Source organism: Gnatocerus cornutus, chromosome 6 (genome assembly GCF_029298725.1).
Source record: "Gnatocerus cornutus isolate USDA-ARS CGAHR chromosome 6, icGnaCorn1.1, whole genome shotgun sequence".
Lineage (NCBI taxonomy): Eukaryota > Metazoa > Arthropoda > Insecta > Coleoptera > Tenebrionidae > Gnatocerus > Gnatocerus cornutus.
Window position 1 is genome coordinate 18,472,437 of NC_142238.1, and position 26,023 is coordinate 18,498,459.

Below are 26,023 nucleotides of genomic sequence, written 5' to 3' on the forward strand. Positions count from 1 at the left end.
GTTTGTTGACACCGCATCTTTCGCCCTTTTACGTAGAGTATTAATTCCGCCGTTGAATATTCATCGTGTCCCGCCAAATTGGGATTAATTTTACTAAATGTTGCTTGGGTCTTCAAATCTGCATCCATGCCATCATAATAATTGATAAAAGAGACATAAAACAGACGGCGTTGGTTAAATAAGCTATTGGTATGCAAATGGCTTTGTTTCTATACCAAGTTGCGACTTAATTCAAATATCAGAGCGCTTTCTTCTTTGTCGCGAGTTCGCTGTAATGGCATTTGCGATATAATAGGTGAAACGCCGACAACAACATGGCGACATTGTGCACTTCGCGCTTTCCATCAATCTGGGGAAGTTTAATTTGCAGTTTGTATTCTGGGGGAATTCCTCTTCCAATTTGGTTTCCATCACCAATCTAATTCTTAGCTACCCAATCGAATGCTAATGGACTGTAACGACGCATCCGATCTACCGAATAATGACTTGCTGATAATGTCTACTCGATATGCAGATTTGGGTATTTACTTTTATTTTTAAAGCGATTCAAACACTCGACTTTCTCCATTACTTTATCAAAGCTCGGATTACGGAAAAGGAGTCATTTCGCGCTTAACTTGGAGCCGTGTAATAAAGAGGTAAAAATACAAAAAATAAATCACCTGAATAAAAATAATCCGCTGAAATCACTCTCTATTTTCGCCCGACAATGAGGCTTTGTACCAACAAATTTTTCACGCACCTCACCTTTATCCTTGGAAAGGCTCCCAGTTGTAAATACGACCTTGAACACCGTCCAAATTTGTCAGCATTAAGAGTGACAATTAAAAATGTGAGTTTTATAGCCGCATGAAAGCCGTGATTTGCCCAAGCACCTGCTTTTACGACGCGGAAAAAGTTATTGCAATTCTAAAGGGTTATAATCCTTAAGGTTATGGCGGTAAGTAAAATTTTACGCGGCGTTTTTTGCTGCATTTCAGTCCATCCATGCAAACTGTCTGGTTATATATTTTTATTCCGCCGAGACAGGTTTTCGAGGGAAATTTATTTCCTTCAAGAATTGCATCTTCGTATGTTATCAGGTAGCTTTACAAAACAGTAAATTCTCGTCGAGACGTGATTCCTTCAACCCCGCACTTCTTTTTGTATCTTTAGAGCTGACCTCAACGGGGTCACTCGGGTTGACTGCATAATGCGCAATCCTCTTCCTTCTGTATCCGATTTTGTGTCTCCCGGAAATAACGTGTCCCTTTTATTGTATTCACGAGCAAAAGCGCCTTTTAAATATCCAGGGACCAGTTCGATCTACGCGCGGTTATTTACACTTAAATTGCTAAATAAAATTTTAATAACAGACGGTAGACAGGTGCTTTATTATGGGAAATTGTGCTTTTTATGGACTCGCCCGGGATTTTTAATAATCCAGAATACTTCATTTTATCACAGTTTTTGCTACATATCGGAGCAGCGATGAATCTGGGAGCACTGAAATTTTATCTCCCGAGTTTGTATAGTTTTAAGATAATCATGTCGGGCGTAATTATTATGATGTAATAAAACGGCTTAAAGGTAACAAAGTTGTGTCCTCTTGCCGCTTTCCCTTCTTTGTCGCCTGCAAAAACCACATATTAATAAAGTAACCCGCACTGAGAAATGGCGCATCTCCAGCCGGCACCTCCAAAATAGACTCATCAAAAGCCGACCGCTCCGTCTTCATTAATTACCCAACTACAAGAGCTGTTCCGTCTAATTGGCCGTTATATAATTTATGTAACATGAGGAGTTTGTCTCGTCTGTATTAAATTATCGGCAAAGCTCTCTTCCACCATTTTTCGTAGATCTCAGCCGAGAACTTATTCCCTGAAAAAATAAATCGCAAATTTAATTTCCTTCGAGCGACGTGAATAACGTTCATATTTATTCAAATAAAAGCTCCTTAAAGACTTGTTTCGTTTCTGCAGATACACCGCGAAAAACGCCTAACACGGGAAGGTTTTAATGTGGATCCGCGCGAATTTCATTTTGCGTCGTGTTAACTTTATATTTCCTCCGCAAGACACGAATGGAATAAGAAGAGACGGTGTTTCTGTCAAAGAAAACAAAACGGATTAACACTTTACATAATAAGTAGTTGTACTGCACCTCTCCTGAATTTTAATTGAGGGCGAAGAGCCGACTTTTCGTCTCCAGTCATAAATCAGAAGCCACCCCTGCAAAAAATACTTACTCATTACCGTGGAACACAAACATGTACTCTTATCACCGATAAGAACTTTCCACCTTTATATTTGGTCATGGGCGCCAAGCCAGCTGGCCCGCTGCCGGCGCCGCGACGCTCCATTGTGATCATTAATCGGCGTTGGCATCCTCTCGTTGTTGCAGCAATGACTAATGATTTAACAGAAATTGCCGAGCTCACCTCTTTTGGACCATTTAGTGCGGTTGTCCAGATTAAAAGCCACTCTCTAAGGTAACAGACTTCGGAGGAATTTCGAGACGATGGGAGAGTGTTTATGAGCCGCGAATGCGGTGAAAGCGAGATGAAAAGTGAGCATTTAAAAAGCAATAAAATAAAGAGGGAGAGTTGAGTGCAAATAATTAAAAAAATTCGCAACTTCAACGGGACTTTATAATTTATTAAAATTAAATTTGGGACAAACATCCGGGGTTTTATTGAGAACTTGCTTAAATGGACAGAAATGGAAAAGTTTGGGAGGAAAAATTGACCTCTTGAGAAGCTGTTTGTCGTATTTAATATTCTAGAAGTTTATACAGAAATCGGAGTTCCTCCGACAGAACATTTTCATTACAATACAATAAATGTCTTCTTCTATTGTTAAAGTTTTCGTTAAAGTTTGAAATTATTAATTTTCTGAAACCGCATTTAGCTCGACTCGAATAAAAACTTGCTTATGAGTTAACGACACATCTGAGCCATGCATTAAACTACAGAATACAATCCAAATTCTGTCTGGAAAATGGAAAAACACACGCTAACGAGAAAACTTGGAAAATATGGAAATAGAAAACAACATTTATCAAAATTTCTGTCGTCGGCTGCTTGCATTAAAAGTGCATTACCTTCAGATCTTCAAAGCGCCTCCTGAGAGCTATTATTACTTGGGTACAACAGAACTACTGAATGCAATTTGAAACATCCATTCTGGAGCGTTATTAATTCTAATAGGATCGCACAACAGTCATTAATTCCAGTTTCTACAATAAAATTTCGGCGATTTTTCCTTAGAATCTGACAAATGGCGTCGCTTGTGTGAAACGGACTTAAAACGAACATTACCGTGGATACTACCTTCCAAAGGGCCTCCTAAGTGGAGCGTAGAGTAAATGGAACCATCACATCCAGAAACCTGAGCTTGAATATTTAAATGAAAATTCTTCCCTGACATCAATGCTCTGCATACTGAATTAGTAAATTGTATCATCGCCTTTTAGCAAGTGAGACCTTTATAAATAAACGAAACTTTCTAATAAATTAATCCAACTTTGTCGGGCACGAAACACATGTCGTATTGCCATTAAGCTCGTTTAGAATGTCACTGTGAAAGCGTTACGTCTTGAATAAGAGCTCCCAATTAATAACTCTGAGAAAATTAAGCATAATGTAGAATTATGCCGTTACAGACTATTAAATGAATTTGGTGACGAGATTTTATAATCTGTCCATTGAACTCGTCGCGTAGCGATTTTGGAACTAATCCAGATTATTCCAGGTAATTAGGAACTTCCGGTGGAAAACTGGCACCACATCTTTATCTCGTTTGGTTTTGTGTAACAATAGCGAAACTTTAAATAAAATTTCACGAAATAGGTCGTGGTGCGGCGTAATGAATATGAACTGGGACAACAACATGACATCGCCATTAACGATAGCAAAAAGAAAAAAATTGCTAACATGATGTTAAATATGGTGCGAGCGCTTTATGCGAAAATGTGACACTGGAAAAATAATTTAGACAGTTATACGGTGGAAACGACTTTTTTCGTAATTAACTAGAAATGCAGAGCTATGATTAGTTTTATTTAGCACAACAGAGGATTTGTTTGTACACGGATTTTTAAAAAGATAATTACAAAGATGCGCGGAAAATCGTCTGCTGTAATTTATTTTGCTAAATTACCAGTTTTGCCCGTTTTTTGCAGTTGAAATTCGTAAAACCTAAAGCCACTTATTAAATCGATGGTAAAGTTGACACGAGTTCCAGTGAAAATATGAAAATGAAAATTGTTGCGACACCGCAGTTCCGAAAACAAATCGACTCCATTAGCGGCGACTATAGGAAATTGTTTTCATGAATAACTATTTCCATTAGTTAATTTGATGGACTTTTAACGAAATAACAACATCGGCTTTGTTTTTTCATTCGCATGGTGTAGTGTCGCTGTCAATTACGTGACTGCAAATAGCGAACGTGAATATAAACAACAACGCTGCTATCTTCTGTTGCTATTGTAAACGCTCTACAGTTCACCAAACGCTCTAGTGCGGTTATGGCTTTGACTTTTTAAATCGTTTACAGCCACCTTACCGCAAACCCCCATAAATATTTTTACCCAGCTGGTCAGCCTTACAAATCGAAACAATGAAATTCCTCAAAATAGCTAGCATTTATCATTCTGGTAGAGCAGTTATTTGAAACTTTAGGTACAATTACAATTATTTTTAATCATATGAATACAGGAAAAAGTTTTAAAATGATTGTTTTTCAATAAATCATCAACATTAATTTATATAAAGCGATGAATGATTATAAATTAACATTAATTTTTAAAACTATCTGATTTTAGATGTCTATTTATTGATTGCTATACTTAATAGAGCTGACCGATAACAATAATCAAGACACAACATTCAGAACACGTCTAGGAATTCTGGATTACCGGAAGTTTCAATGTTTTTTCGGCATATTTGACCTTTGACCCTCATAAACTGCAAAGAAAGGGCTAATGAGGGGATGAGATTTTCTTGGACAGTGGATAAAAATGGATGGTATAATCTGATTATCTCAGGTATATAAACTCACCAAGACGCCAAGTTTTTGGGACTTTCCAGTTTCTTTTATTATGTCGGTTTAAATATAAAGTAAAAAGGCAAATGTGGGGGTGAGAATTTATTTAGTGCTTACACTTTTGAAAAGAATCAGTTTCTAGTAAAATTCAGCTTCAACGTGTGTCTTCCCTTTTTTCTGTATTTTTTTTGGTTCCTGAGTTTCGAGTTCGAATTTCAAACAGTCTTTCTCAAGACTAACAATTGCAGATCTTTATTTTCATAAAGGTATGTTTTATACAAAATTAGAACTACATTTATTATAATTAAAGAATCATTATGTGGAGACCTTGGAATCACAACGAATTTGATCTTCAAGAAAATTTCAAGTTCAACGTGTCAATCAATCAAGTTATAAGATAATTATTATAATTCTATTTGTAAGTTTCATATAATTGCACTTCAAGTCGTATTTTGAGGAATTTCATTGTTTCGATTTGTAAGACTGACTGGGCAAAAATATTTATTACGGTTCATTTCAAGGCAGATAAGACCCAACCACTTGAGCGTTATTATGTTTATGGGGGTTTGCGGTAAAGTGGCTGTAAACGATTTAAAAAGTCAAAGCCATAACCGCACTAGAGCGTCTGATGAACTGTACTTGGGACACAAAATTGCGTTAATTTTGAAAACAGAGCCCCGGGCGAAGTATCCAATTAAAAATTTCGTTCGTTTTTCTTTAATTATAATTTGCATCGTTGTAGTAAAATGTTAATTGATCCATATCTCCTCTCCCAGAAAAATCCTTCGGAAAAACTCCGGAAATCCGGGCTTATCGCTCCGGACTTGTTGGCGCACCCCTGCTGTTTCACATTGTGTAATCACAATGTTACACATTTGTAGCGTACACTGGCCATAGCAATGAGCATTGTTCCGGACTAGCGGATCAGGGTTCTCCCGGAGCGGGGTCGCCGCCATACCTGACTAACTCCGGTTCCGAGCGTACATTCATCATAGATGTCGCTCAGAAGCGGTGATAATCGATTCGTTATATCAGACATGAAAAGTAGCCAGTACAACTTATGCAAATTTGACGAATTGAGTGTAAAATTTCAGTCTGCAGTCTTCGTTTTCGGAAACAGATAAATTTTTGATTAGTTTTTTACGAGGAGTTGCGTTTGAATAAAACATGCGCTATTTCATTTATCAATTCTCTGAAACTATGAAATACTTATCAGTGAGTGGGAGAAGAGTTGACCATCCTAATCGAATTAAATGGGATGTCAAGGGCAGGAGCAGATTTAATTTATTAATAGTTTCTCAGCTGTCACGCGTTTATTGTCCAAGACTGCGAATTCGTTGAATTTAAAATTGATTCATTTTTCAGCTGCTGGTGACAAATTACACGACGAAAGTGCAGGAAATTGCTTCCATGCGATGGTTTCAAGTTCTGTTGCACATTTGCGAGATTGCTATAAAGAATTTAGAAGGATGTTTTATTAAAAAAAAGTCTTTGGTTTGTCCTTTTAATGTTTAATGTCGTTCACTATCCTCTAGGATGCTTTTAGCAGCGCCTTATTAGCCTCGGTTTCCATGCCATTTCTTTCCTTCCATTTCGGGCCATTTGCGCGGAAGAAACGGCCGTGCGGGCGAACCTTTAAATCGAATTCCTCCAGAATTACCTGTATTGTTTCAGGGTTTTGCTCCCGTTCACAACTTGCAGTTGGCTATGATGGTATATTTAGCCGGGCGCCGTTCAGCTGTTTGCAGTTCTATTAACGTCGATCGGGGACACCGGCGCTATCAGGACCGTACTAAAACTGAAGTGCTATCGAAGTATTAACGCATTAAAAAAACATCTCCGCTGGAGGGGCTCGTCTAATTAATTTAAGAAAACAGGAAAGTTCCGCCATCCCCCGTGCACATTTATTTTTTAATTTCGTACAAAACAGCACATAAAAAGTGTAATTATAACGCGTGGTCCTAATTGGGTCCCTACAGGCGTCCGGACACCTGCTTTTCCACCACCGATAGCCCCTCCAAAAACATAAAACATGGTGGTGTTTGTCCTGCCGCACTGCAGGAATAGTTTATTACAGCTCGGTGGGAGTCGCCGCTTTCGACCTAATTTTGTAACGGAAGCTGTGCTTTTGCTTTTTCATTTTGTTTCTCACCTGGATATTTTGCTACCACAGAGTTTCGACTTGTTTATTGTTGCTGAAATTGGAAGGGTTTTTGTGTGACGCTCTGTAAATAAACGCGATGATTTATGGTTCGGAAGCTGTCGGTATGATACATATTTTCATGGTAGTTAATAGACACTCATTGCTTCATTAGTTGCCAAGACCAAGACAATATTTTCTTGCTAAGCTTGAAATATGGTCTCGTTCACTTGTTTGCGCGCTCCAAGATAATCTTTATTATTTCTCTAGAATTTAATTTTAGAGAAAGCGCAACGCACTGTTTTCCACTTTGCCTTCACCCGCAAAAATTTCAAAAAGTGGAACAAAGTAAACTAATTGTGGTTAACAAAAATAGTGAGATTTATAGCTACGTTAAAATAAACAAGCTCCTTTTTTTTATAAAACTATTATTTTCGAGAAGTTTGAGCGGTTATTGTTAGCTTTACGCCGATCAATACTGCGCATTTATTTGACTATATTAATTTTCAAAACTAGGGGTGGTAAAAATTTAATTTAAACTTCAAAGGTAAATGTACACGTGTTTGTTTTCTATTCAGATTTGGCTCGTTTTAATAAATCTTTTTATGTTGGGGAAATTCTATTTAAATTAAGCGGAATTTAATTAGGTGCATAGAACATGCTGTGTGCTAAATATTGGGAGTCTATGAATAACACAGCAGCTACGATACGTTTAAAATTAGGTAGTCAAAATCCCAAACACCCTGTATTTCATTCACTGGCTTAATTTTTATTGCGATGTCTGAATCACATTATATTCAGTCACGACACGTCTCTACTATTTTCGTTTTTTTTATCTGATACTACAAGGTTATTATTACTTATGAGACCGTTCTACTTTAATGTTTCATGATTAACACGACCCGTAAACATTTCCTTAACGCGCGATAAAATCATGTGTATCAACCCACTTTACGAATAGTGATTATGTCTCTACTATAGTAGCATAATAAACTACACTGTCAGTGTTTCCGACTAAATTCGGAGCTTTTTATGTTGTTTACAAAACCGTAATAATAACGCATATATAAACCACAATGTCGAGGAAATAAAAGGACTGTCAGTTTGTTGACAGGACCGGAAAAAGTGCGTCGATAATGTTTGTATGTAGGGTTGAATTTAATCTCAAAGAGCAAGTTTGTACTTACCTTTCCTTTTTGTTTCAGGTGAGTTGCACAAAGAAAACAAAAGTCGCCGCAATCTCCGCTGAAACTTCTCAACTGAAGGTATAACAAATTTCGCGGAAATTTATACGTTTCAGCCGATACTCCCAACTAAAACAAAAAATTTGTTCTAATAACGCCCACCTATAAAACATTATTAATGTTTCAGCCGTTTTTCAATTTTTATTCGTGACATAAAACCGACATTCCATTGACCCTCGACGTAAATTTTTATCGCCCCAAGAATGCGCACATGATTAATAAAAGTCAGGGTAGTAACGGCTTCATCCGGGGTGAAAAAAATCGATGGAACTTCTTCGGACTTGTTGCGAATCTCGCGAGTTTCGTCAATAACAAATTAATCGATCATTAGGCGGACTCGTGCGATGGAAAATGGCAGTTTAATCGCGTAATGGCTTCCAGTAATTGTGTTACTTGTCCTGCGTAGAATAAGTGTCAATTTTTAAAATGGGGGCGGCTATAGTGGTGCATTAGTTCGGGATCGAGAGGGAAAAACAAAGAGCACGCAATTGCATATTGATTTCGAGGAACTATGTTTTGCGGGGTTAATGGCTTTCTGAAAGCTTTATTGGTTAATGTTTTTTGACAGTGCGGTTTAATGAGGATGAACCGGAAAACGTGGAAAATGCATTATTTATTGTATTTCAATTTGCAGGTGCTGTTTTGATCAAATCCGCAAGAACCAAATAAAAACGCGGAAATTAACTAATGTCGTTTGTCGCCATAATAACTCCAGTCATTAATAAAAAAATAATAAAATGATAATCCCGTTTCCGGCTGTGGCATTTTCCCCCGTCACGTGTTCTAAACCAGCCTGAGCATTGTGAAATATTTCACGTGAGCTCGTAATTCCACATCGGATATAATAAAAATGCCTTATAAATGACCCCGTGCAGTTCTTTTCGCTGTGACTAGTGGCGTTGTGTGTCAGAGGGCGTAACGCGACATTGTCCTGTCGCCTCCGAAGCTACAATTATATGACACCGCCCATAAATTAATCGCAAAAGGAGCTCCTCTGACGCCTAATTTACTTTCAGCTCGTTTTATTTATAAGCTCTGATTAATTTCAAGCCCTTTTGTTCGCTACAAATCGCTACTTGCTTACAATGAAAGAAAATGTCGCTTCCACTTCGCTAATTTAAAATTTTACTCTGATGGAATTATTGATGTTGGAACTTTCTGATAGGAAATTTGATCTTGGTCAAAAAAGAACACGGAGATAAGACGGGTCTCTGAAGGCTACGTCGTCATAAATCTCCTTCGAAAATTTCAAAAAGTATCGCGAGAAGGCGGAAGTTTAACAGCTTGAAGAGTTTGAAAATGGAAGGAACGATCGCGGAATACTGAACTGACAGTTGACTTCTTATACCGGGTGATCTTTTATTTGTTCTTGCAGCAACTTATGCAGGCTTTGCAAAGTTTGTGTTTCGCAAACACTGTAAACAGGAAAATGGGGACGAAGTGGCTTTGGTGTGCACTATTTACAAATAAACAGGCAAATTCGAGGCGATATACAGGAAACATTTCAAAATTTGCCTAATTGCGACGCATTTCTTGACACAAACGACGCTAAATGTCGGGAAAATTTACATCTTCACCTTCAAATTCCAGCTAACTAAAAGTTTATCTAGGACTGGTTTGTTCCCGCCCGGCGCATCCACCATTTTTAAAACTTTTTTTTTAAATTTATTAATTGATCATATAAAATTTTGCCCAGCCGCTCTCTAATTAAGCCCATCAAATTTCCCACTTTTGCCCCAACTCCTTTCCCGCTGTCATAACATTATCCAGACAAACATCACGTCAGCGATATGAGCTCCCAACAGATGTTAGTAACGTCAAGTATCGGCCACTGGCAAGGTCATTGTCTGTTGTATTTCCTCGAGAGTGGGCGTCTTCACGAGCGGCAATCTTGCGCGAATCCTGTGATAAGTGATGCGATGAGTCAAGCTTTACCCTGCAACGTCTGACTGTCGCAGGATATGCGGGTATTATAACTCGAGCCATAACGATGTACTTTAATCCGTTGGAACGCCAACAGATGAAAAAGGATATTATGATACCGTTTACTTTATTAAGAAGACAAGACCTAAATAAAGTGGGACATTTAACCTTTTCACTGCGCAATGTTTTTTGGAAAATTTTGTAACTCTGCGCGGTTTGTTAGCTCCTGCGACAATATACGTTCCGAGCAGTTGATCGGTGATCTGCCTTAGCGCATATTAACGTCTTGAGCACTTGGCCGATTAACTAGTTTTACAAATGTTCATAGAGATTTTAATTTTCCATAACGTCAATATATTAAACAAGGTAACATTGAGATGAGAGCTGATTATTATGGTAATATTACCTGGCCCTTAGTTCGTATCTACTTTTAAACTGCGTGGATAAAAAGATGCATGGAATAGATTTCAAATGAATTTTAGTCGTAGACGGATATATACGCTCTGAGCAGGGAACGGTAAAAAAAATGTATTTAAAAAAATTAAAGCCATTGTGACTATGTATTCCTCTGAGGTAGATAACCATACTTGCGTCTTCAAAAAATTACGTTTTGAGCAGTTGACCACTTGTTAATCAATGCGAATATATCCGCTCGGAGCAGTTTGAGCGAATTATTATTTTGCGGATTTTTCCGGGCCGAGCAGTGTAAAGGTTAAAGCGGGACGGAAATGAGATGTTTCGGATGTTTTCCATCATCGGAAGGAGCGCCGCACTAGGAAATGGGTACCATTTTTTTGTCGGAATATTTGTAGAGAGTTTAATCAAAATTTTGGGGGGTTGAGAAGATTGGGCCATTTTTCTCGAACAGGTTTAATTTAAAATACATGCAAGTTGAGTTTGCATAATTTCCCCAGAGTGATCATAGTTGCGAGGCAGTTTGACCACTCCATAATCCAAACTACATGAACAATAAACACGTCATTTTTTCTGTTGTCAGCGCCCTATAAATAAAAGTCAGATTTTGTCAAATTTATTGCACATTGATAAGCGTCGATAAATCAAAAATCCACACACTATAAATCCCAGTGTGTCCGCAACAATGCTGTGACAGTTCTGCAATTTTTAAAAGCCAGAATCAGATACAGCAGGAATAAAGTGGTCTCGAAAAAGAACTTAGATAGTATTTGAGGTCGGTGGAAGTGTCATAAATATTACCTAAATGTTTCCACCGTACATGTTCAGCAATTTTAAAACAACTTTTATGGCAAAACATGATTTATGGTGCATTACAAACTGGGTATGTAGCCGTAACGTTTGTAAAAAAATGTCAACAATAAAATACCGTCATAAACTCTCATAATGGCTTCGGTTACACGCTGTAACTGAATTTCAAAGCCATCAGACGCGGACTGATTTTATTAAATTTGAAGACAATGCGGCGATCATCGATGATTTTTCCAACAAACCATCATTAATCACAAAATTAATAAAAAGAAAAACGAATAATCTGATAGAAGAATGAGAACAAAACGAGCCGGCGTTTATGGTTTCTTTCTTTCGCCAATTTATTGTTTTAATTAAATTTCATGCTGCGGTGGGACGAACAACAATTTTTGTTAATTAAGCAAAAAACGCCGTTTTGGGTAGCACTTGCTCGGAATTAGTTTTCCCTAAATAGAATGCGACTATTTTAAAAGTACTAATCTTGATCGTGTTGATAGTAGAAAATAAACAACACTGAATGCTTACTTTTAATTAAACTTTTTACGTCGGAGATAAGCACTTCATACCTTTAACTGCCACTATAATAAAGCGGCGGTACTAAATTTAAAGTTGCAGCTTAGGTGGATGAACTTCTTGATGACGCAAATTGTGTAAGTTGCAGCCATCAATAATAAGGTTACAACAATAAAGTTGCCAGTTTATGGGAAGAACATTTTACTAGAAAATGTTAAATTTATTGCCAGAAGTTGTAATATTCTCATAATAAAACAATCATAAAACCTTTTCAATATGGAATTAGCAAGCTTAAAACATCAGCCCGCAGCTTAAAATTTGCCTTTTTTCTTGGAAAGTGAAATTTCCTTATGAATAATAGAACGGTAAAAAGTCGAAGATGCAAAATCCCGAATTAGCATGCATAAAAACCCTCCATTATTTATAAAATGTCCGCGTGTTTGTTCGAAATCCCGGATAATCGCAGACCTACCCTTGCAAAAGCACAACCCCCAGAGGATTGTGGCGATGCATAATTACGCAACATCGGAATAAATTCTGTGAAGAGGCGATCGAGATTTTTCTTGTTATCTCGTTGAAATATGGGCAAATTTCAAAATTCCATTTGTTAGAAAAGGAAATTGGAATAATGGCGATGGATTTGCATAAATTATTCCGCAAACCCCTTCTAATAGAAAATCAGGACATTGTTTTGCGAGCTTTGTGCCGGTAACGAAGCCTAAAGTGCGCTGCCTTTGGAAGAAAATGAAACAAGGATACTCTTTGTTTAATAATGGAAATTATTGTCGGGGATATTAGACCGTTTTCACTGAATTTGGGGCTGGGGAAAAATTCCACAAAGGTGGATTTGGGGTGCCCTCACAATTGGATTGCGTTTAACCGAACACTGAATGACAAACAACAAGCAAATCGACTTGTAATTACCCTAGAGACTGTTATATTTGTATTTAATGACCCTCCATATTGTAACTAGCTCCTACTAATTCCACGAGTACTTAAGTGTAATTAGTCGCAACATGCACTTGAGGTATTATGTGCTACGATGTGGATTCCAGCAATTATCAAGCACACAAATCGAATTCTTCTTGTTCACTGAAAAACTGCACAACCGTGGCAAAAATCGAAACCGGATAGCACTATACTAGGATTAGCCCCGGAAATAGCCACTAGTTTGCGGCGGAAAATACATAAAACACGATCAATGGGATTAAAAGTCGACCAACATATCCGCCATTTGTATAAAATTTAGTTTTACGGTAATTTTTGTTAAAAGATGTTTTATTCATTTATACTTCGGAGAGCTGTGGTGCACGTGAAAACAACTTACAAAAGAAAACAAAATGTAAGCCGATCCAGAACTCGTATCGGATTTGTCTTTTCTTGAAACTTTAAATCCCAAATCAATCGAACATCGTGAACGAAAAAGTTACAGCACAAAGACACGAAATAAATAAATTAAGCGGACTCACAAAGCCCCATAAAAACCAACTTCGTAAAGTATAGTGCGCTGTGAGTGCATTTTTGTAAAAAACTTCTCCAAACAATTAATTAAAAGTAACTTAGAAAATAAAGAGACGGCAGCGAACCGCGCGTGTTTGCTCTCCCAATCGATATTCGAATCTCTGGATACTATTTGTAAAAACCGAGTTATTACGTCGCTTTAATTCAGCCGCCCCCGCGATCTTTGTACATCCAATCAGCTCCATTCATTCGAAGCAAACGTCAATTTCCACCAACATAAAACAAACAGAATGACGTGGTACTCTCTCGATATTTGCAGCTCGCTGGAGTTTTACGGCTTCGAACGACATGTTCGATTTGGTTGACTCGATAGTTGGAACAAATTACCGGAAAATCCTCGGACGTGAGTTATATAGTGGCCGACCACCAGTCACAGTTGCTGATATTCTCAATTCAAATTGTCACTATCAGGACACAAGAATCTGTTGCGAATTAGCAGTTAAACGTGCCGAGTTGAGCAAAGTTGGAAATGCAAGCGTGGGGTGAACGTGGGAGAACCGGCGCCTCCACCATTTTTAAAAATTCAAAACGGCGGCTATTTTCGGGGAAACAGAGCGGATTTGTTTGGATTTTTATGATGGCTAGCGTGTAGGCGGCATCGGTGGGAATTAAAATGTTATGGTCATAATTATACCATTGAAATTGAATGACCCCGAATAATAAATTTCCCAGTGGAACTATTTTGCACGGTTTGATCTATCATTTTCATGCTTGGAGTCCCCTTGATCCATTAAATGGCAAGTATTTGTGGTGCTCGATCGGCGCATATTTAAAATAGTGTTTTTCTCTCTCAAAGGTTTTATTGCGTGTAGAAGTCCGCATAATTGCTGCAATTACAGCAAAATTGCAAAATGCATCCTCTCGCCGCCAATAAAAGGAGACAGTAGCGAGCAGTCAATTAAAGTCGCTTCATCACCGACATGCGAAAGTTAGAGCTTCGCTGATCTCATTAATTTTCAACGTAATGAGAGCGCTCTAATTAAACGGACATGAATATTTGATGGCTCGAATCTTTGTTAATTAAAATGATGCCAAGGAAGAACACGCCTAATTTATTTTTTCTCCTCACAATACCTTATTTAATAAAAGGTCGAAAGGACAATGTGGACAATAGCCGCCGCAGTAAATAAATCACTACCTTCGACTTTTATTCTCTGAAGTTTTCGACGTCCAAATTTTTACGAGGGGATCGATTACCTGCGTGATTTATGTCGATTGTCGCCACTTTGCAAACCGAAAAACATCGAAAATGGGTTAGTTAGAAGTTGCGACGACTTGTTTGCGAGATGGAACTAAAAACCGAGACAATGGGCGATCAAAATTGTGACCGGACGGGTTTGCGTAGGAAAGAAAGCTAACGGTGATTGTATTGTTTATGTTCTTAGTCGATCTGATTCTTGTACGGTATCTTAGTGGTCGATCGGTCTAGTCTGGCAGGTGTGCGCAAGGTGCAAGCAGTCCTGCAACTAATCTTCAAAGAATGCACACCGGATCTTCGGCCACTTTTTACATTGTAGATTTGCGACTCGCGCTCCAATGCACAGATAAACTGGTTCAGGTGCGCTCGCGATTTCATTAAAATTATTTATCCGGTTCAATGGAGAAGAATTTTAACACTGAAATTTACCGAACTCATTAAAACCCATTTGTGTAACAACTGGAAATGTTTCGACGGGGAAAAAAGTCAAACTATGGAACGCGCAGAATTTCACTCGTTCATGATATTCCAATATTTGAATTCTTCGAAAAAATTCCGGACGAGTCGCGAATCTCGGAGGTGTCTAGACCACCGGTCAAAGGTTTTTTAATTAATTTTTCATGTTTATTGCGAACTTTCCATGGTTTATTTGTACCAAGATTAAAATGATTTACACACGGCTTCCAAAACTAATTAAAATTTTGCAAATCCTGCGGCAACCACTAAATTTCCAACTAATCAAATCGAGATAAAACTGATTGGATTTTTTATTACACGTGCTTTGAGTGTTCAATTCCAACTGCAGCTCATTATAGGGACGCGCACAGTTGTCTCCGTGTTTTCTGGAACATTACAAAAGTCTGAATTATGGCCCTCAGTGAAGTAAAGTTGGCGCACTTTCTTTATCTCAAATGTCGCGATCTTATAGACTTGGTGAAAAATTGGTACTTCTTGAAAAGATCAGAGTAAATCAACCTTGACGCTCGTTTCGTTGGTAAAAGCATTGTGGAATTTATTGCACGAATAAAAAATGTACTGTGCTTTCAAACCCGAAATTCGATAAACCACACAACACAATTAATTACAAATCATCTTCGGCGCTCCATCTTTCCCTTTGAAGTTAAAAGTGTAGTAAAAGTTCAAACGCCGCTCTAAACGTATTACCGCGTACTTCATAAAAGTAATTTCCTCTTCACTTTGTAGTTTGAACGTTTTAGAAAAGTTACCCAAAACTAAAGCAATTTCCCACTAAATTAATTAGATTGGAAAAAATAAAACGTAATGAAAAAGCGCCACGAAACAACAAAGTTTAATATCCGATCCGTGTCTCGACATTTTTCTTATTGATACTTGATTTTAATATGAACGTAGTGTGGACTGTTATTAAATTCCAAATTTCATTACATCTAACGAAAACCTTAGGGCGAGTATCAAAAATACATTTAAGGAATGTCGTTTATGAAGAATTTGCTTTAATAAAAGTAAGCCATGCATTATGGGAGATTAAATTTTTGCTTACAAAGGAAATTCTTTATAAGCAAATAAAATATCGACGCTTTGATTATTGCACGCTCGGTGTTGTAATTAAAAGCAAACACGGTCATTGCTAATTTTAGTTAATTCAGGATCATAGTTTTGTACTAAATTGATTAAAAGTGGACACTGATGGATGCAACAGTTATTGCGTTTATAATTGTTAAATCTATCTTCCGTGAATTTGCAATGATTCGATCATTTTTACGTGTAGTAATTGCAATTTATTGTCATGTGGATGAGAGGAAATTGCTGCAGATGCAATAAATTATGCACAAACAATTTTTATTTGTTTAGTTCGATAGATCATATTAATACCATGTTTATGAGTCGGATAATTAATTTCGCGTTTCAGAAATTTCCAAAATCGCCCCTCGCTCCAAATCCGTTTCATCTTGAAAAATTAGTTTGATCCCGTTTTCGCACCCCTCGCGAAATTCTTTTCATTCATGATAAATGCGTTGGGGTGTAACGGTAAACGCACCAAGTCTACAAAAAGCGTTTATTAATTCCGATAGCAACCTGTCAGGTCCAGAATCCATCGCAGACACACGCACTAACAATAAAAACAATAATTCATGTTATGACCATACACGGCTGCCGATGCCTCAATTAATTAAATCCAATCGTTTCAATGCAGCTAGTTAGGGCGGATAAATAATTTTAATGGAAACGTGAAGCCTGCTCGACTCGTTGTTGGGCGGAAGACGGAAAAAACAGGAAGACAGATGTGAGAGGAAAAATCGATTTGTTGATTTTGTCTGTTTTTGAAATGTGGAGCTAGTTTTGAGTTGTTGCTAAGAGGATCAGGTAGGGAGCGCTCACTGTAAACATTCTTGCTTTAAGTATTTTGCGACAGGCATCGATCTATTTCCAATATCAGATAACAGGTGCATTCTTCCATGTTTTTAAAGGATCATGTCAGACCTAAGGGGTTTAGAAAATTCTACCGACTTTATTTCGGTTTTTTGGAGCAAAGAAACTATTTCCAGTCGTTTTGATAATGAGACGTTTCCAAGACATATTCCATATTGTTTTGGTGTGGTGACTGGAAACTTTACGACAGCTAAAAAAAGAACTCATTAAGCTTCGTGGCTGGAATTCTTACGAAATTTGGTAGCTTCTTGCGGTTTTCAGTACAAGCAAGCGCCCATTAAACCGCCATAAATTCTGGAAAATCGCCGGAACGTCCACTCCCTCCAAAACTCTGCATAAATCCCCAACACAATCTCAAACAGACAAAATTTAATAATATTGAATAATGGTCGTCTAGGGTTAGAGTCAACAATGTGTTAATTAAACACTGAAATCCGAAGTTAACTTAGAGATTAACTATTAAACAAGCAAACTCCAGACACAGCAACGCTAAAAAACGTACAAATCAATACGGCAGCGTTATAAATTCCAGAAATTCGAACCGCGAAATACCACCGCGACTTTTTTACCCACTGCAGAATTAATAAAAATGTTATAGACCCAAATATTTACTAGCGCCAAGGGGCGAATTTTATATTACAGAAGTTTTTATAATACTTTCATGTTTTATATTTGCAAATGTGAAAAGTTTCCAACGTGGAGAGTCGTGACTGGAAAGGTTATCGGATTTTTTCAAAACTGACACATATTTCTTGCCCAAATAAAACCACGACGCGACTTCAAACAAACTTCGAAGTCGAACTTTTTAATTACGAAAATATCGATTTGCTATTCGTTAAATCATCATGTCGTGACGGCCAGTAGAAGAATTTTCGTTGATGGAAATCATCTCCGAGCGATACCGGTATATGGCTTACGATTTTTCGTTTTTGAAGCGCATTTTGGACTTTGAAAAATCGCTCGACCTCTGTATGTATGCGTCTCAAGTAGAGCTATGGAGGTGACATCTTCGAATTTTGAAAAAGTGAAAAATTTGACTTTAATTAATTAAAAACTGAAATTCCCATTTTTCGTTTTTAAGGAATATGAAGCAACCTACGAAGTTAAAAAAAAACCAACATGTGGAGAATTAAAACCTCTATGGAGGTGACATTTTTGTTTTTGTCATTATGCTATAATTTTGAAGTTATTAATAAAAAACAAATCAAAAATATTTCAATTGTCTTTTTTTATTGTACGCAAATTCTGTTTAAAATTGTGGAAGAAATGCTGTTTTATCAGTAAGGATAGTAAGAAGTTATTTTTTAAAACTCAATAACGTGAAATTGTTTTTTTTTGGGTAAACCTAATAATGTGTAAATTATTGTATTGTGTAAAATTATTGTCTATTCATTGAAAAAGTTGAGCTAAGTTGAACAAAGTATCGGTTTTTTTAATTCCCTGTACAAAATGATAATAGTCATTAAGGCAGTAAACCTTCATATTAATCCTGACATTGTAAATGATTCGCGATGGCAGGGAGCAAGAGTATCTTCAATCGAGAGATTTATTTATTCCAGAAATGAATACAATTTTTTTTAGAAGAAAAGTGGATTTAAAGTTCTTAAAACTAACTTTCCAAGTTAGATTTTTAATTTATTACGTCAAAACTGGAAACTAATGGCCTAATTTCATGTTGACTTGCGGCATTGCAAATCAGAATTGCGTCTTAGCAATCCCAATCAAACTGTTGCTACCTTAGCAACTGCGTCAACGCAATTTTGCGCCACTGATTTGAAATTAACTTTGAAAATAATTAACTATTTCTATTTAGTATCCAAAAGGTGCAACAATCAACGTTAATCAAAATTGACCTTTATACCATAGAATGAAGTGACTTGTAAAAATTTGATGTTAAACGTAGTTGCCACTGCCCGTCTTGAAAACTAACTTGTTAAAACAGCAATTTATGCTCAAATTTTAAACACAATTTGCATTAAATTTAAAGTGAAACTGGTCACAGTTATGTTAAAAGAAAGCAATTCGCGAGTATTTACGCAAAAACTCAAACATCGCTAAAAATTACTTTTCTAATGCATCGCGAATTTTTGCTTTAGCTTATGCAAAATTGCAAATATTGCTAAACTAAAAGACCATTTTTCCGCAAGTATAAAATGTGTATTATTGGAAACATTTTCTATTAAATAAACTTTATCCGATAACTCTGACTTAAAACCGGTATTTACATTTTCACTTTTCTAACTATTCCTAATATTTTTCATAACCAAATCTTGGTGTTGACAAAAATTATCAAAAACACAATTTATTCCCAAACACCAAATTTTCCTCAAAAACTGCTGACGCGCATTTGGATAGTAATGCTTACCATCATCAAAACGATGATTAAACTGCATTTTTTGACGAAATTTGTTGTTTGAGAATACATTGTATTTTATCAAGAACCGTTTTACAATTTGCTTCCTACTTTTTTGGTTTACTGATGTACTTACATGATTTTTTGAACCGTTTGCCATTGCAAATTAAAATAATTAAAAGCAAATAATAATCTAATCTAAAGAACAAAAATTGGCCATCAACGATAAAAACTCTCTCTGTCTCTCTGTTTGAGCAACACCAAGTTTGATAAAAGCTGTTGACCAACTTTAATCGACAAAACTCTAGAAATTTAAAAAAGTACATTGATTTACAAGTCGAGGACAATCAAAAACAAGTATCCAAAGATTGCAAGAATTTAAATATTTTTTTCAAGATATTTATTTATAAGTTTTCCCAAACACATTTTTAATTGCTTTTGGATGATTTGAAGTTTTGGGTTTTACAATCTTCTCTTGAAATGAAAATTATGGTGTTAGCTTCGATATTTTTCAAAACAAAACGTCTTATTGGTAACGTATAAAATCCACCAGTAGCAAGTAATGATTAGCTTATTAAAGACGAGGATTTTTATGTAAAATTCGTACAATTAAAGACACAAGTGGATACAGGTTTTTAAAAAAATAGTTTTTTGCATAATAACATTAAACGCCAATTTTGCTTTTCCTGAGTGGTTCTGGCTTAAAAAATATTAACTAAATATTAACCAATATAAAAATATAGAAACGATAATTTAAAATATTAAAATTGTTAAAAATCAATTAGGGAAGTATTTCTATTGATTTGGTTAAAAAAAATTAAATGCGTTTTTCTCAAATAAAAATAATAAAATAATAAGTAATTTTAAAATTTCAATTAAAAAAACTTTCTTCCATTACGTACTATGGGAACTGCAACTTTGCGGATTTAAACATACATTTTTCATTAATTGAAAAAAAAAATACGCCCGTAAAATTTTTGCCTACTAGAACCAGAAATTTGACGGACTCAAAACGCAGAGAAACTCAAATCCTAATATTTTTAACTCATTTTTGGTCCAACACGAATTTATTGTTCCAACCGCTGGGTTTCTTAGGAAATGTGCAGGTCAAGCGACCGTTTCCATAAAGTTTATGATCCGCTCATTACCAAGTCCTGGTAATCCCTTTTGGCAGCTGTCAATCAAAGGTGTTGTTAAAGTTGCATACTTTTCAAACACGAAATTTTCGGGCAGGCTCGTAGACCCTTAAGTCGAAGGACTCGTTTAATCTCTGTAGTAAATCTATCGGCAGCTGGTGATTCTCGAATCCGTTTCGTCCGACCGCTTCTTCATTGATCTCGTTTTCCCCACTTGTCGTTATCATTTTTCTTCTTATCAAAATTGCCGGCTGATTGTTTATTCCATTAGTCCAAGCTGACGTGAAAAATTCACACGCCTTCAGCGAAATAAATCGCCGTCGCCAGTTGGTCTGTCTTAATAAAAAACGGATCTCTTGTAATTATGAGTTGTGAAACGAAATTGTGATACGTCGATATTGTTGCAGGTCGAAGTCACAACAAATCATTCACTTTGTTCCGGTTGGGTCAGAAGTCGTCAGCCGGAGTGAAAGCTTTCGCCGAAACGGGTCGTTCCGACGTCCTGGAGGAGCAAAGCCAAGGAGAAGGAGGAATTTACGATGAGTTTAACGCTCCTCCTATAACAACAGGCGTCGGGAGGACCGAAGCGGAATTCTTCGTCGATGGAAACCATTCAAGGGTAAATTTTAAAGAGACAGGTTTTTTGATGCAACGGTTTAAACTTAAACGCGATGTCTCTTTCTGGTCACAGTCTAAGACAATAAAAAAGGCTATCTAAGTAGAGTGACGGACACACGTGTCCGGCTTGCGAATGTCGATCGTGACCACGCATCTGTCTCATTACAGGGCACTGCTCTTTTCTGCCCAGTTTCATTGATTGTTTATTAGCTCCAGTTGTTTCCTCATGACGACCACATTCTTTGCCCTTTCAAGTTCTGCTTTGGTCATGGAAAGAGCTAGCAATGAAACTACCGTTTAAAAGAAAGAAACGAAGACTTATGCTTGTTATGTTGATGACTGAGAAACACTTTTCACGTTACTTTTGAATGAAAAGTGTGACATATTCAAAACTCGACTTCACCTTTGAACTTTGCTCCGAAGGGGAAGCGCGAAATCAATACGAAGGACATTCAAGTTTTAAGACTTGCTAAATATAAAATTCCAAGCAAACTGAATGTCTTTCGAAATGTATCTTTTTATATGATTATTTTAAGAGCTTTCTTGATCCAGGTATCACTCATGTCGCGAATTATTCCCTCACCCGATTGGTTCATCGGAATCGACAGCTTTGACCTGTGCGTGAACGGTAATTGGTTGGACAGCATCACAATAGAGGTGAGTTGGTGTACTGGAAGTGGAGTCTTTGTAATGTGGTCTAAAAAGCGGAAAATGGGTGTGCAACTGGGGAAGAAATGCACGGATGACTGAGGGTTTTATTGTGGTTTGTGAGGTCGTGAAAGTGAAGTTGTACCGGAAGTAATTATATTTTTCGAAATAGTTTTGCCAAAAATAGACACCGGAACATTAATTCGGTACCTCAGAAGCATAAGGGTTTATCTCCATAAATGATAGCTGCGAGAAAATTAACTAAAAAATCGCGGTGGTGTTATTAATCTCTTTTCAAATATGCAATTTAAGAGCAAATTGCGAGTTGTTGATGCCTATTTATTTCAAATCGTGCGTAATAGTCGAAACCTTTGATCCAAAAATAATTTTTTAGGCATATTTTTACACTTGGTTCCTTATGCTTATGCTTGGTTCCTTATTAAATTATCTGGACTCAAGTCTCACTTAGTAATAGAAACTTTAAAAAAAAATTAACAATGTTTTTAGAAAAAAAAAGGTAATACGTTATTAGAAATAATTGCTAACAAAGATACAGGGTGATTTTTTTAAAACGGCAGGCGTTGTAGAATTTTTATTTATGAACCGATTTCAAAAATTTAAAAAGCAAATTAAATGGTTTTTAATTTACTATAAACCGATGATTTTAAAATTTTTCTAAATGTCTTAGTATCTTTTGGTCGATACTCAACTTTCTTATTTTAAATTGGAACCCATATTTTTTTTTCATAATTTGGAAGATATTAATTTTTTTGATTTAGAAATGTGTAATATGTTCTACTTTTACTAAAAATATTTTTAAAAAATTATCAAAATTGAAAAAAAAAAAGCAATAAAAGTTAATAAAATCTAGGTGCATGGTGTCAAATAAAAGAAAGCCGTTATTGTAATGTCAAAGAGCAACAAATAACAGAAAGGATTGGCATTTTTTTTGAAATTATTAATAACAAAAGACAATAATAATTACAAATCAGAAAAAACAACTACCTAATTTAATTAAAATACTGTTGAAACGCCATCCCGTTTTTTTTATTGCACAATTGACACCTACGAGAAATGCATTGTGCATTGTGCATCTTGTTGAAAGAAAACTTGTTCTTTCTGTTATTTGCTGCTTTTTGACATTACAATAACGATATTGTGTTATTTGACACCATGCACCTACATTTTATTAACTTTTATTGAATAAATTTTTTCATTTTTGATTTTTTTTTTAATATTTTTTGTAAAAGTAGAACCTATTACACATTTCTGAATCAAAAAAATTAATATCTTCTAAATTAGGAAAAAAAAATATGGGTGTCAATTTAAAATAAGAAAGTTGAGTATCGCCCAAAAGATACTAAGACATTTAGAAAAATTTTAAAATCATCAGTTTATAGGAAATTAAAAACCATTTAATTTGTTTTTTAAATTTTTGAAATCGGTTCATAAATAAAAATCTACAACGCCTGCCGTTTTTAAAAAATCACCCTGTATATTAAAATTAATCCAAATTTAGCAACTTCTATAGACTATTTAACCTTAAAAAACTCCCGCAAATTTCGTTCTTGTGACACCAAAAATGTCGAAATTAAAGCGCGTTCAAGTTTTTTTGTATTTTTTTTAGCTGCTGGAAATAAAAATGTGTACAAATTCTCCTTTTTGCTCTAAATTTTTGTAAATCGGCACTGTAAATAAGACAGTCAAGAGTGATAATCTCCACAAATTTCGTTAAAATCGCATAAAAAAAAAAGAAAATTACATAATCTTAAAAAAAATGGTGGCATTTTTTCGGTCTTAAAACGAAAATTTCTAAAAATTTAATTTTGATCTAAATTTTTGCAAATTAGTGATATTACTAAAACAAAAAAAGAAACAACATGCATAAATTTCGTTCCTGTCGCACCAAAAATAACGAAATTACAGTGTTGAAAAAAATTGACATTTTAACAGTTGTCCAAATAAAAATTTCTAAATATTCTCTTTTCTGGTCAAAATTTTTTTAAATCGGTACTCTTAATAAGACAGTTAAGACTTATAAACTCCACAAATTTGGTTATAGTGGCATTAAAAATGAAGAACTTACAGGTCGTTAAAAATTTTTGGTCACTTTTTCTTTGGTCAAAAAACCAAATTTTTTTTTGCTCCTCGAAATCAAAATTTCTAGAAATTTTCTTTTTTGGTCTAAATTTTTCTAAATCGACGCTCTTAATAAGGCAGTCAAGTGTGATAATCTCCACAAATATGGTTAAAATCTCATAAAAAATTACAGGACCTTAAAAAAATTGTCTTATAACGAACATTTTATTCCAATACAAGGATTTTTTTTCTTTAGTATCCCCAAAGTTGAGTAACCAAATCACCTTTAAATGTAGACCTGTAAGGAGTTGGTTTTTTATGCTTCTAACATGATGTGGTATTTAATTCCTTACAGAAACCTAAAATCGTTTGTTTTTCGTCTAATGGGGACTATTTTTCTATGCCTTAAAGAAGATGTAAAGAGTAATAAAAAACATTATTTAACTCATTTTCCATAAAAATTGGAGATAGACTCTTATGCTTCTGAGGTACCGAATTACTCAGCATAGTTTCCACACCCCCTATAAGAACCATCAGATTACACATCGCCGTGGCAATGATCTCCCGTTTCGTGGTCTTAATTTCTCAATTAGACCATTTAATCCTGGGGGCTAAAAGGGCGTTTGTCTCTGATGTATCGCGCTAAATTGTCACTTAAAATGTGGTTATGTTCAGGTGGATCCGATTGATGCCGGAACCGACAACGGATTTACGTTCACAGCCCCGAACTGGCCGACAGAACCACAAGGGGAGGCCTATCGCATTACGGCCCATTACCCCGCTCATCCTGCTGGATCGTTCTTCTACCCCTATCTGAAGCGACTCCCACCCATCGGCACGTTCCAATTTATTAAGGTAATGTCTTAAAAGTTCGCAACTCGGACCGGCGGCGTATGTTTCGGGATAAATGAACTGGAAATGTCCTGGAGGAGTTTCGGGTTTTATCGGGAGCTGTCACTTGAAGGAGGAGAAATGGGAACTATCGAGTTTCTTCGACCAGTGACAATTTCTTGTGGGGCTCTTGATATGTAACAACTTCCACCTGTTCTAGGTCAAAGAGTACGAACTGAGCGAAGTGTTCCATCACTCTGAAGACGATCAACGTTATGAAGTTTTAAAAATGGAGCACTTGACCCAGAATAGTATAAACGTTTTAAATGGAAACAGCGATATTGAAACAGCAATCGAGGAAGAACGTGAGGAGCAGGAAATTCATCAGCGTCCTCGACCTCGACCCCGTCCATACAAACAGTTCATTCTATCGACTTCGACATCTACTAGCACTACGAGATCATCATCCGATCCAGACAGAGCGCTCAACGCCATGTAAGTTCTTTTCTATAACAATATCGCAGGGGGAGAAAACGAATTCGCGACCACGGAAATAATGGTGCATTTAAATCGATCATTATGGAAATTGCACGCGTGTTTATGCACTTGAAGGAACACAATTGTTGTCGTTTTCTAGTTCCAACGTGAATTTTACATTGTAATTTTTAAGCTGAAAGTTTGCGCGAAGAATGTCTTTGTAAAACAGATATTTAAATGTTTTTCTGGATAATGATTGTCGCTCCGTTTCTTCGCTCGTTTTTATATTTCCAAACGTTTTTAGGAGAATTGCGACGACTTTCACAAATTTGCGCGAAACTGAATGAGAGGCATAAAACTGAAATGTCGAAAGCGACTGAAAGGGCCAAATTTTTTTATTTAGGGTTATGGTTATTTTTCAATTGAATTATCATGTGGCGCATCCACCATTTGCCCCGTATCTTGGAAATTCGACGTTTCTTGTCAAATTTACAGGTTTTGGTAAAAATGTTAAGTTTTCTTGTAAAGAATAATATAAGCTTGATGTTTTAATCAACTTCACTTTCAAATATTTAACCAATGTTTCTGACGGAAAAATTCTAAAAATTCTTTCTCTTGTTCTACTAATTTTTTTATTCGACACAGGTAATAACTAAGTCAAAAGCAGTAGAACTTCTTACTT

The 26,023-nt window shown here is 36.2% G+C and overlaps 1 protein-coding gene across 1 annotated transcript in view; it reads left to right on the forward strand.

Moving 5' to 3' along the window:
* Nucleotides 1-26,023, forward strand: part of mspo (M-spondin) — a 56,661-nt gene that overhangs the window by 27,828 nt on the left and 2,810 nt on the right. Inside the window, exons 2-5 of the mRNA XM_088039040.1 lie at nucleotides 21,096-21,307; nucleotides 21,859-21,963; nucleotides 24,709-24,888; nucleotides 25,085-25,359. Coding sequence (XP_087895166.1) covers nucleotides 21,096-21,307; nucleotides 21,859-21,963; nucleotides 24,709-24,888; nucleotides 25,085-25,359 — 772 coding nt within the window. The remainder of the gene's footprint in view (nucleotides 1-21,095; nucleotides 21,308-21,858; nucleotides 21,964-24,708; nucleotides 24,889-25,084; nucleotides 25,360-26,023) is intronic.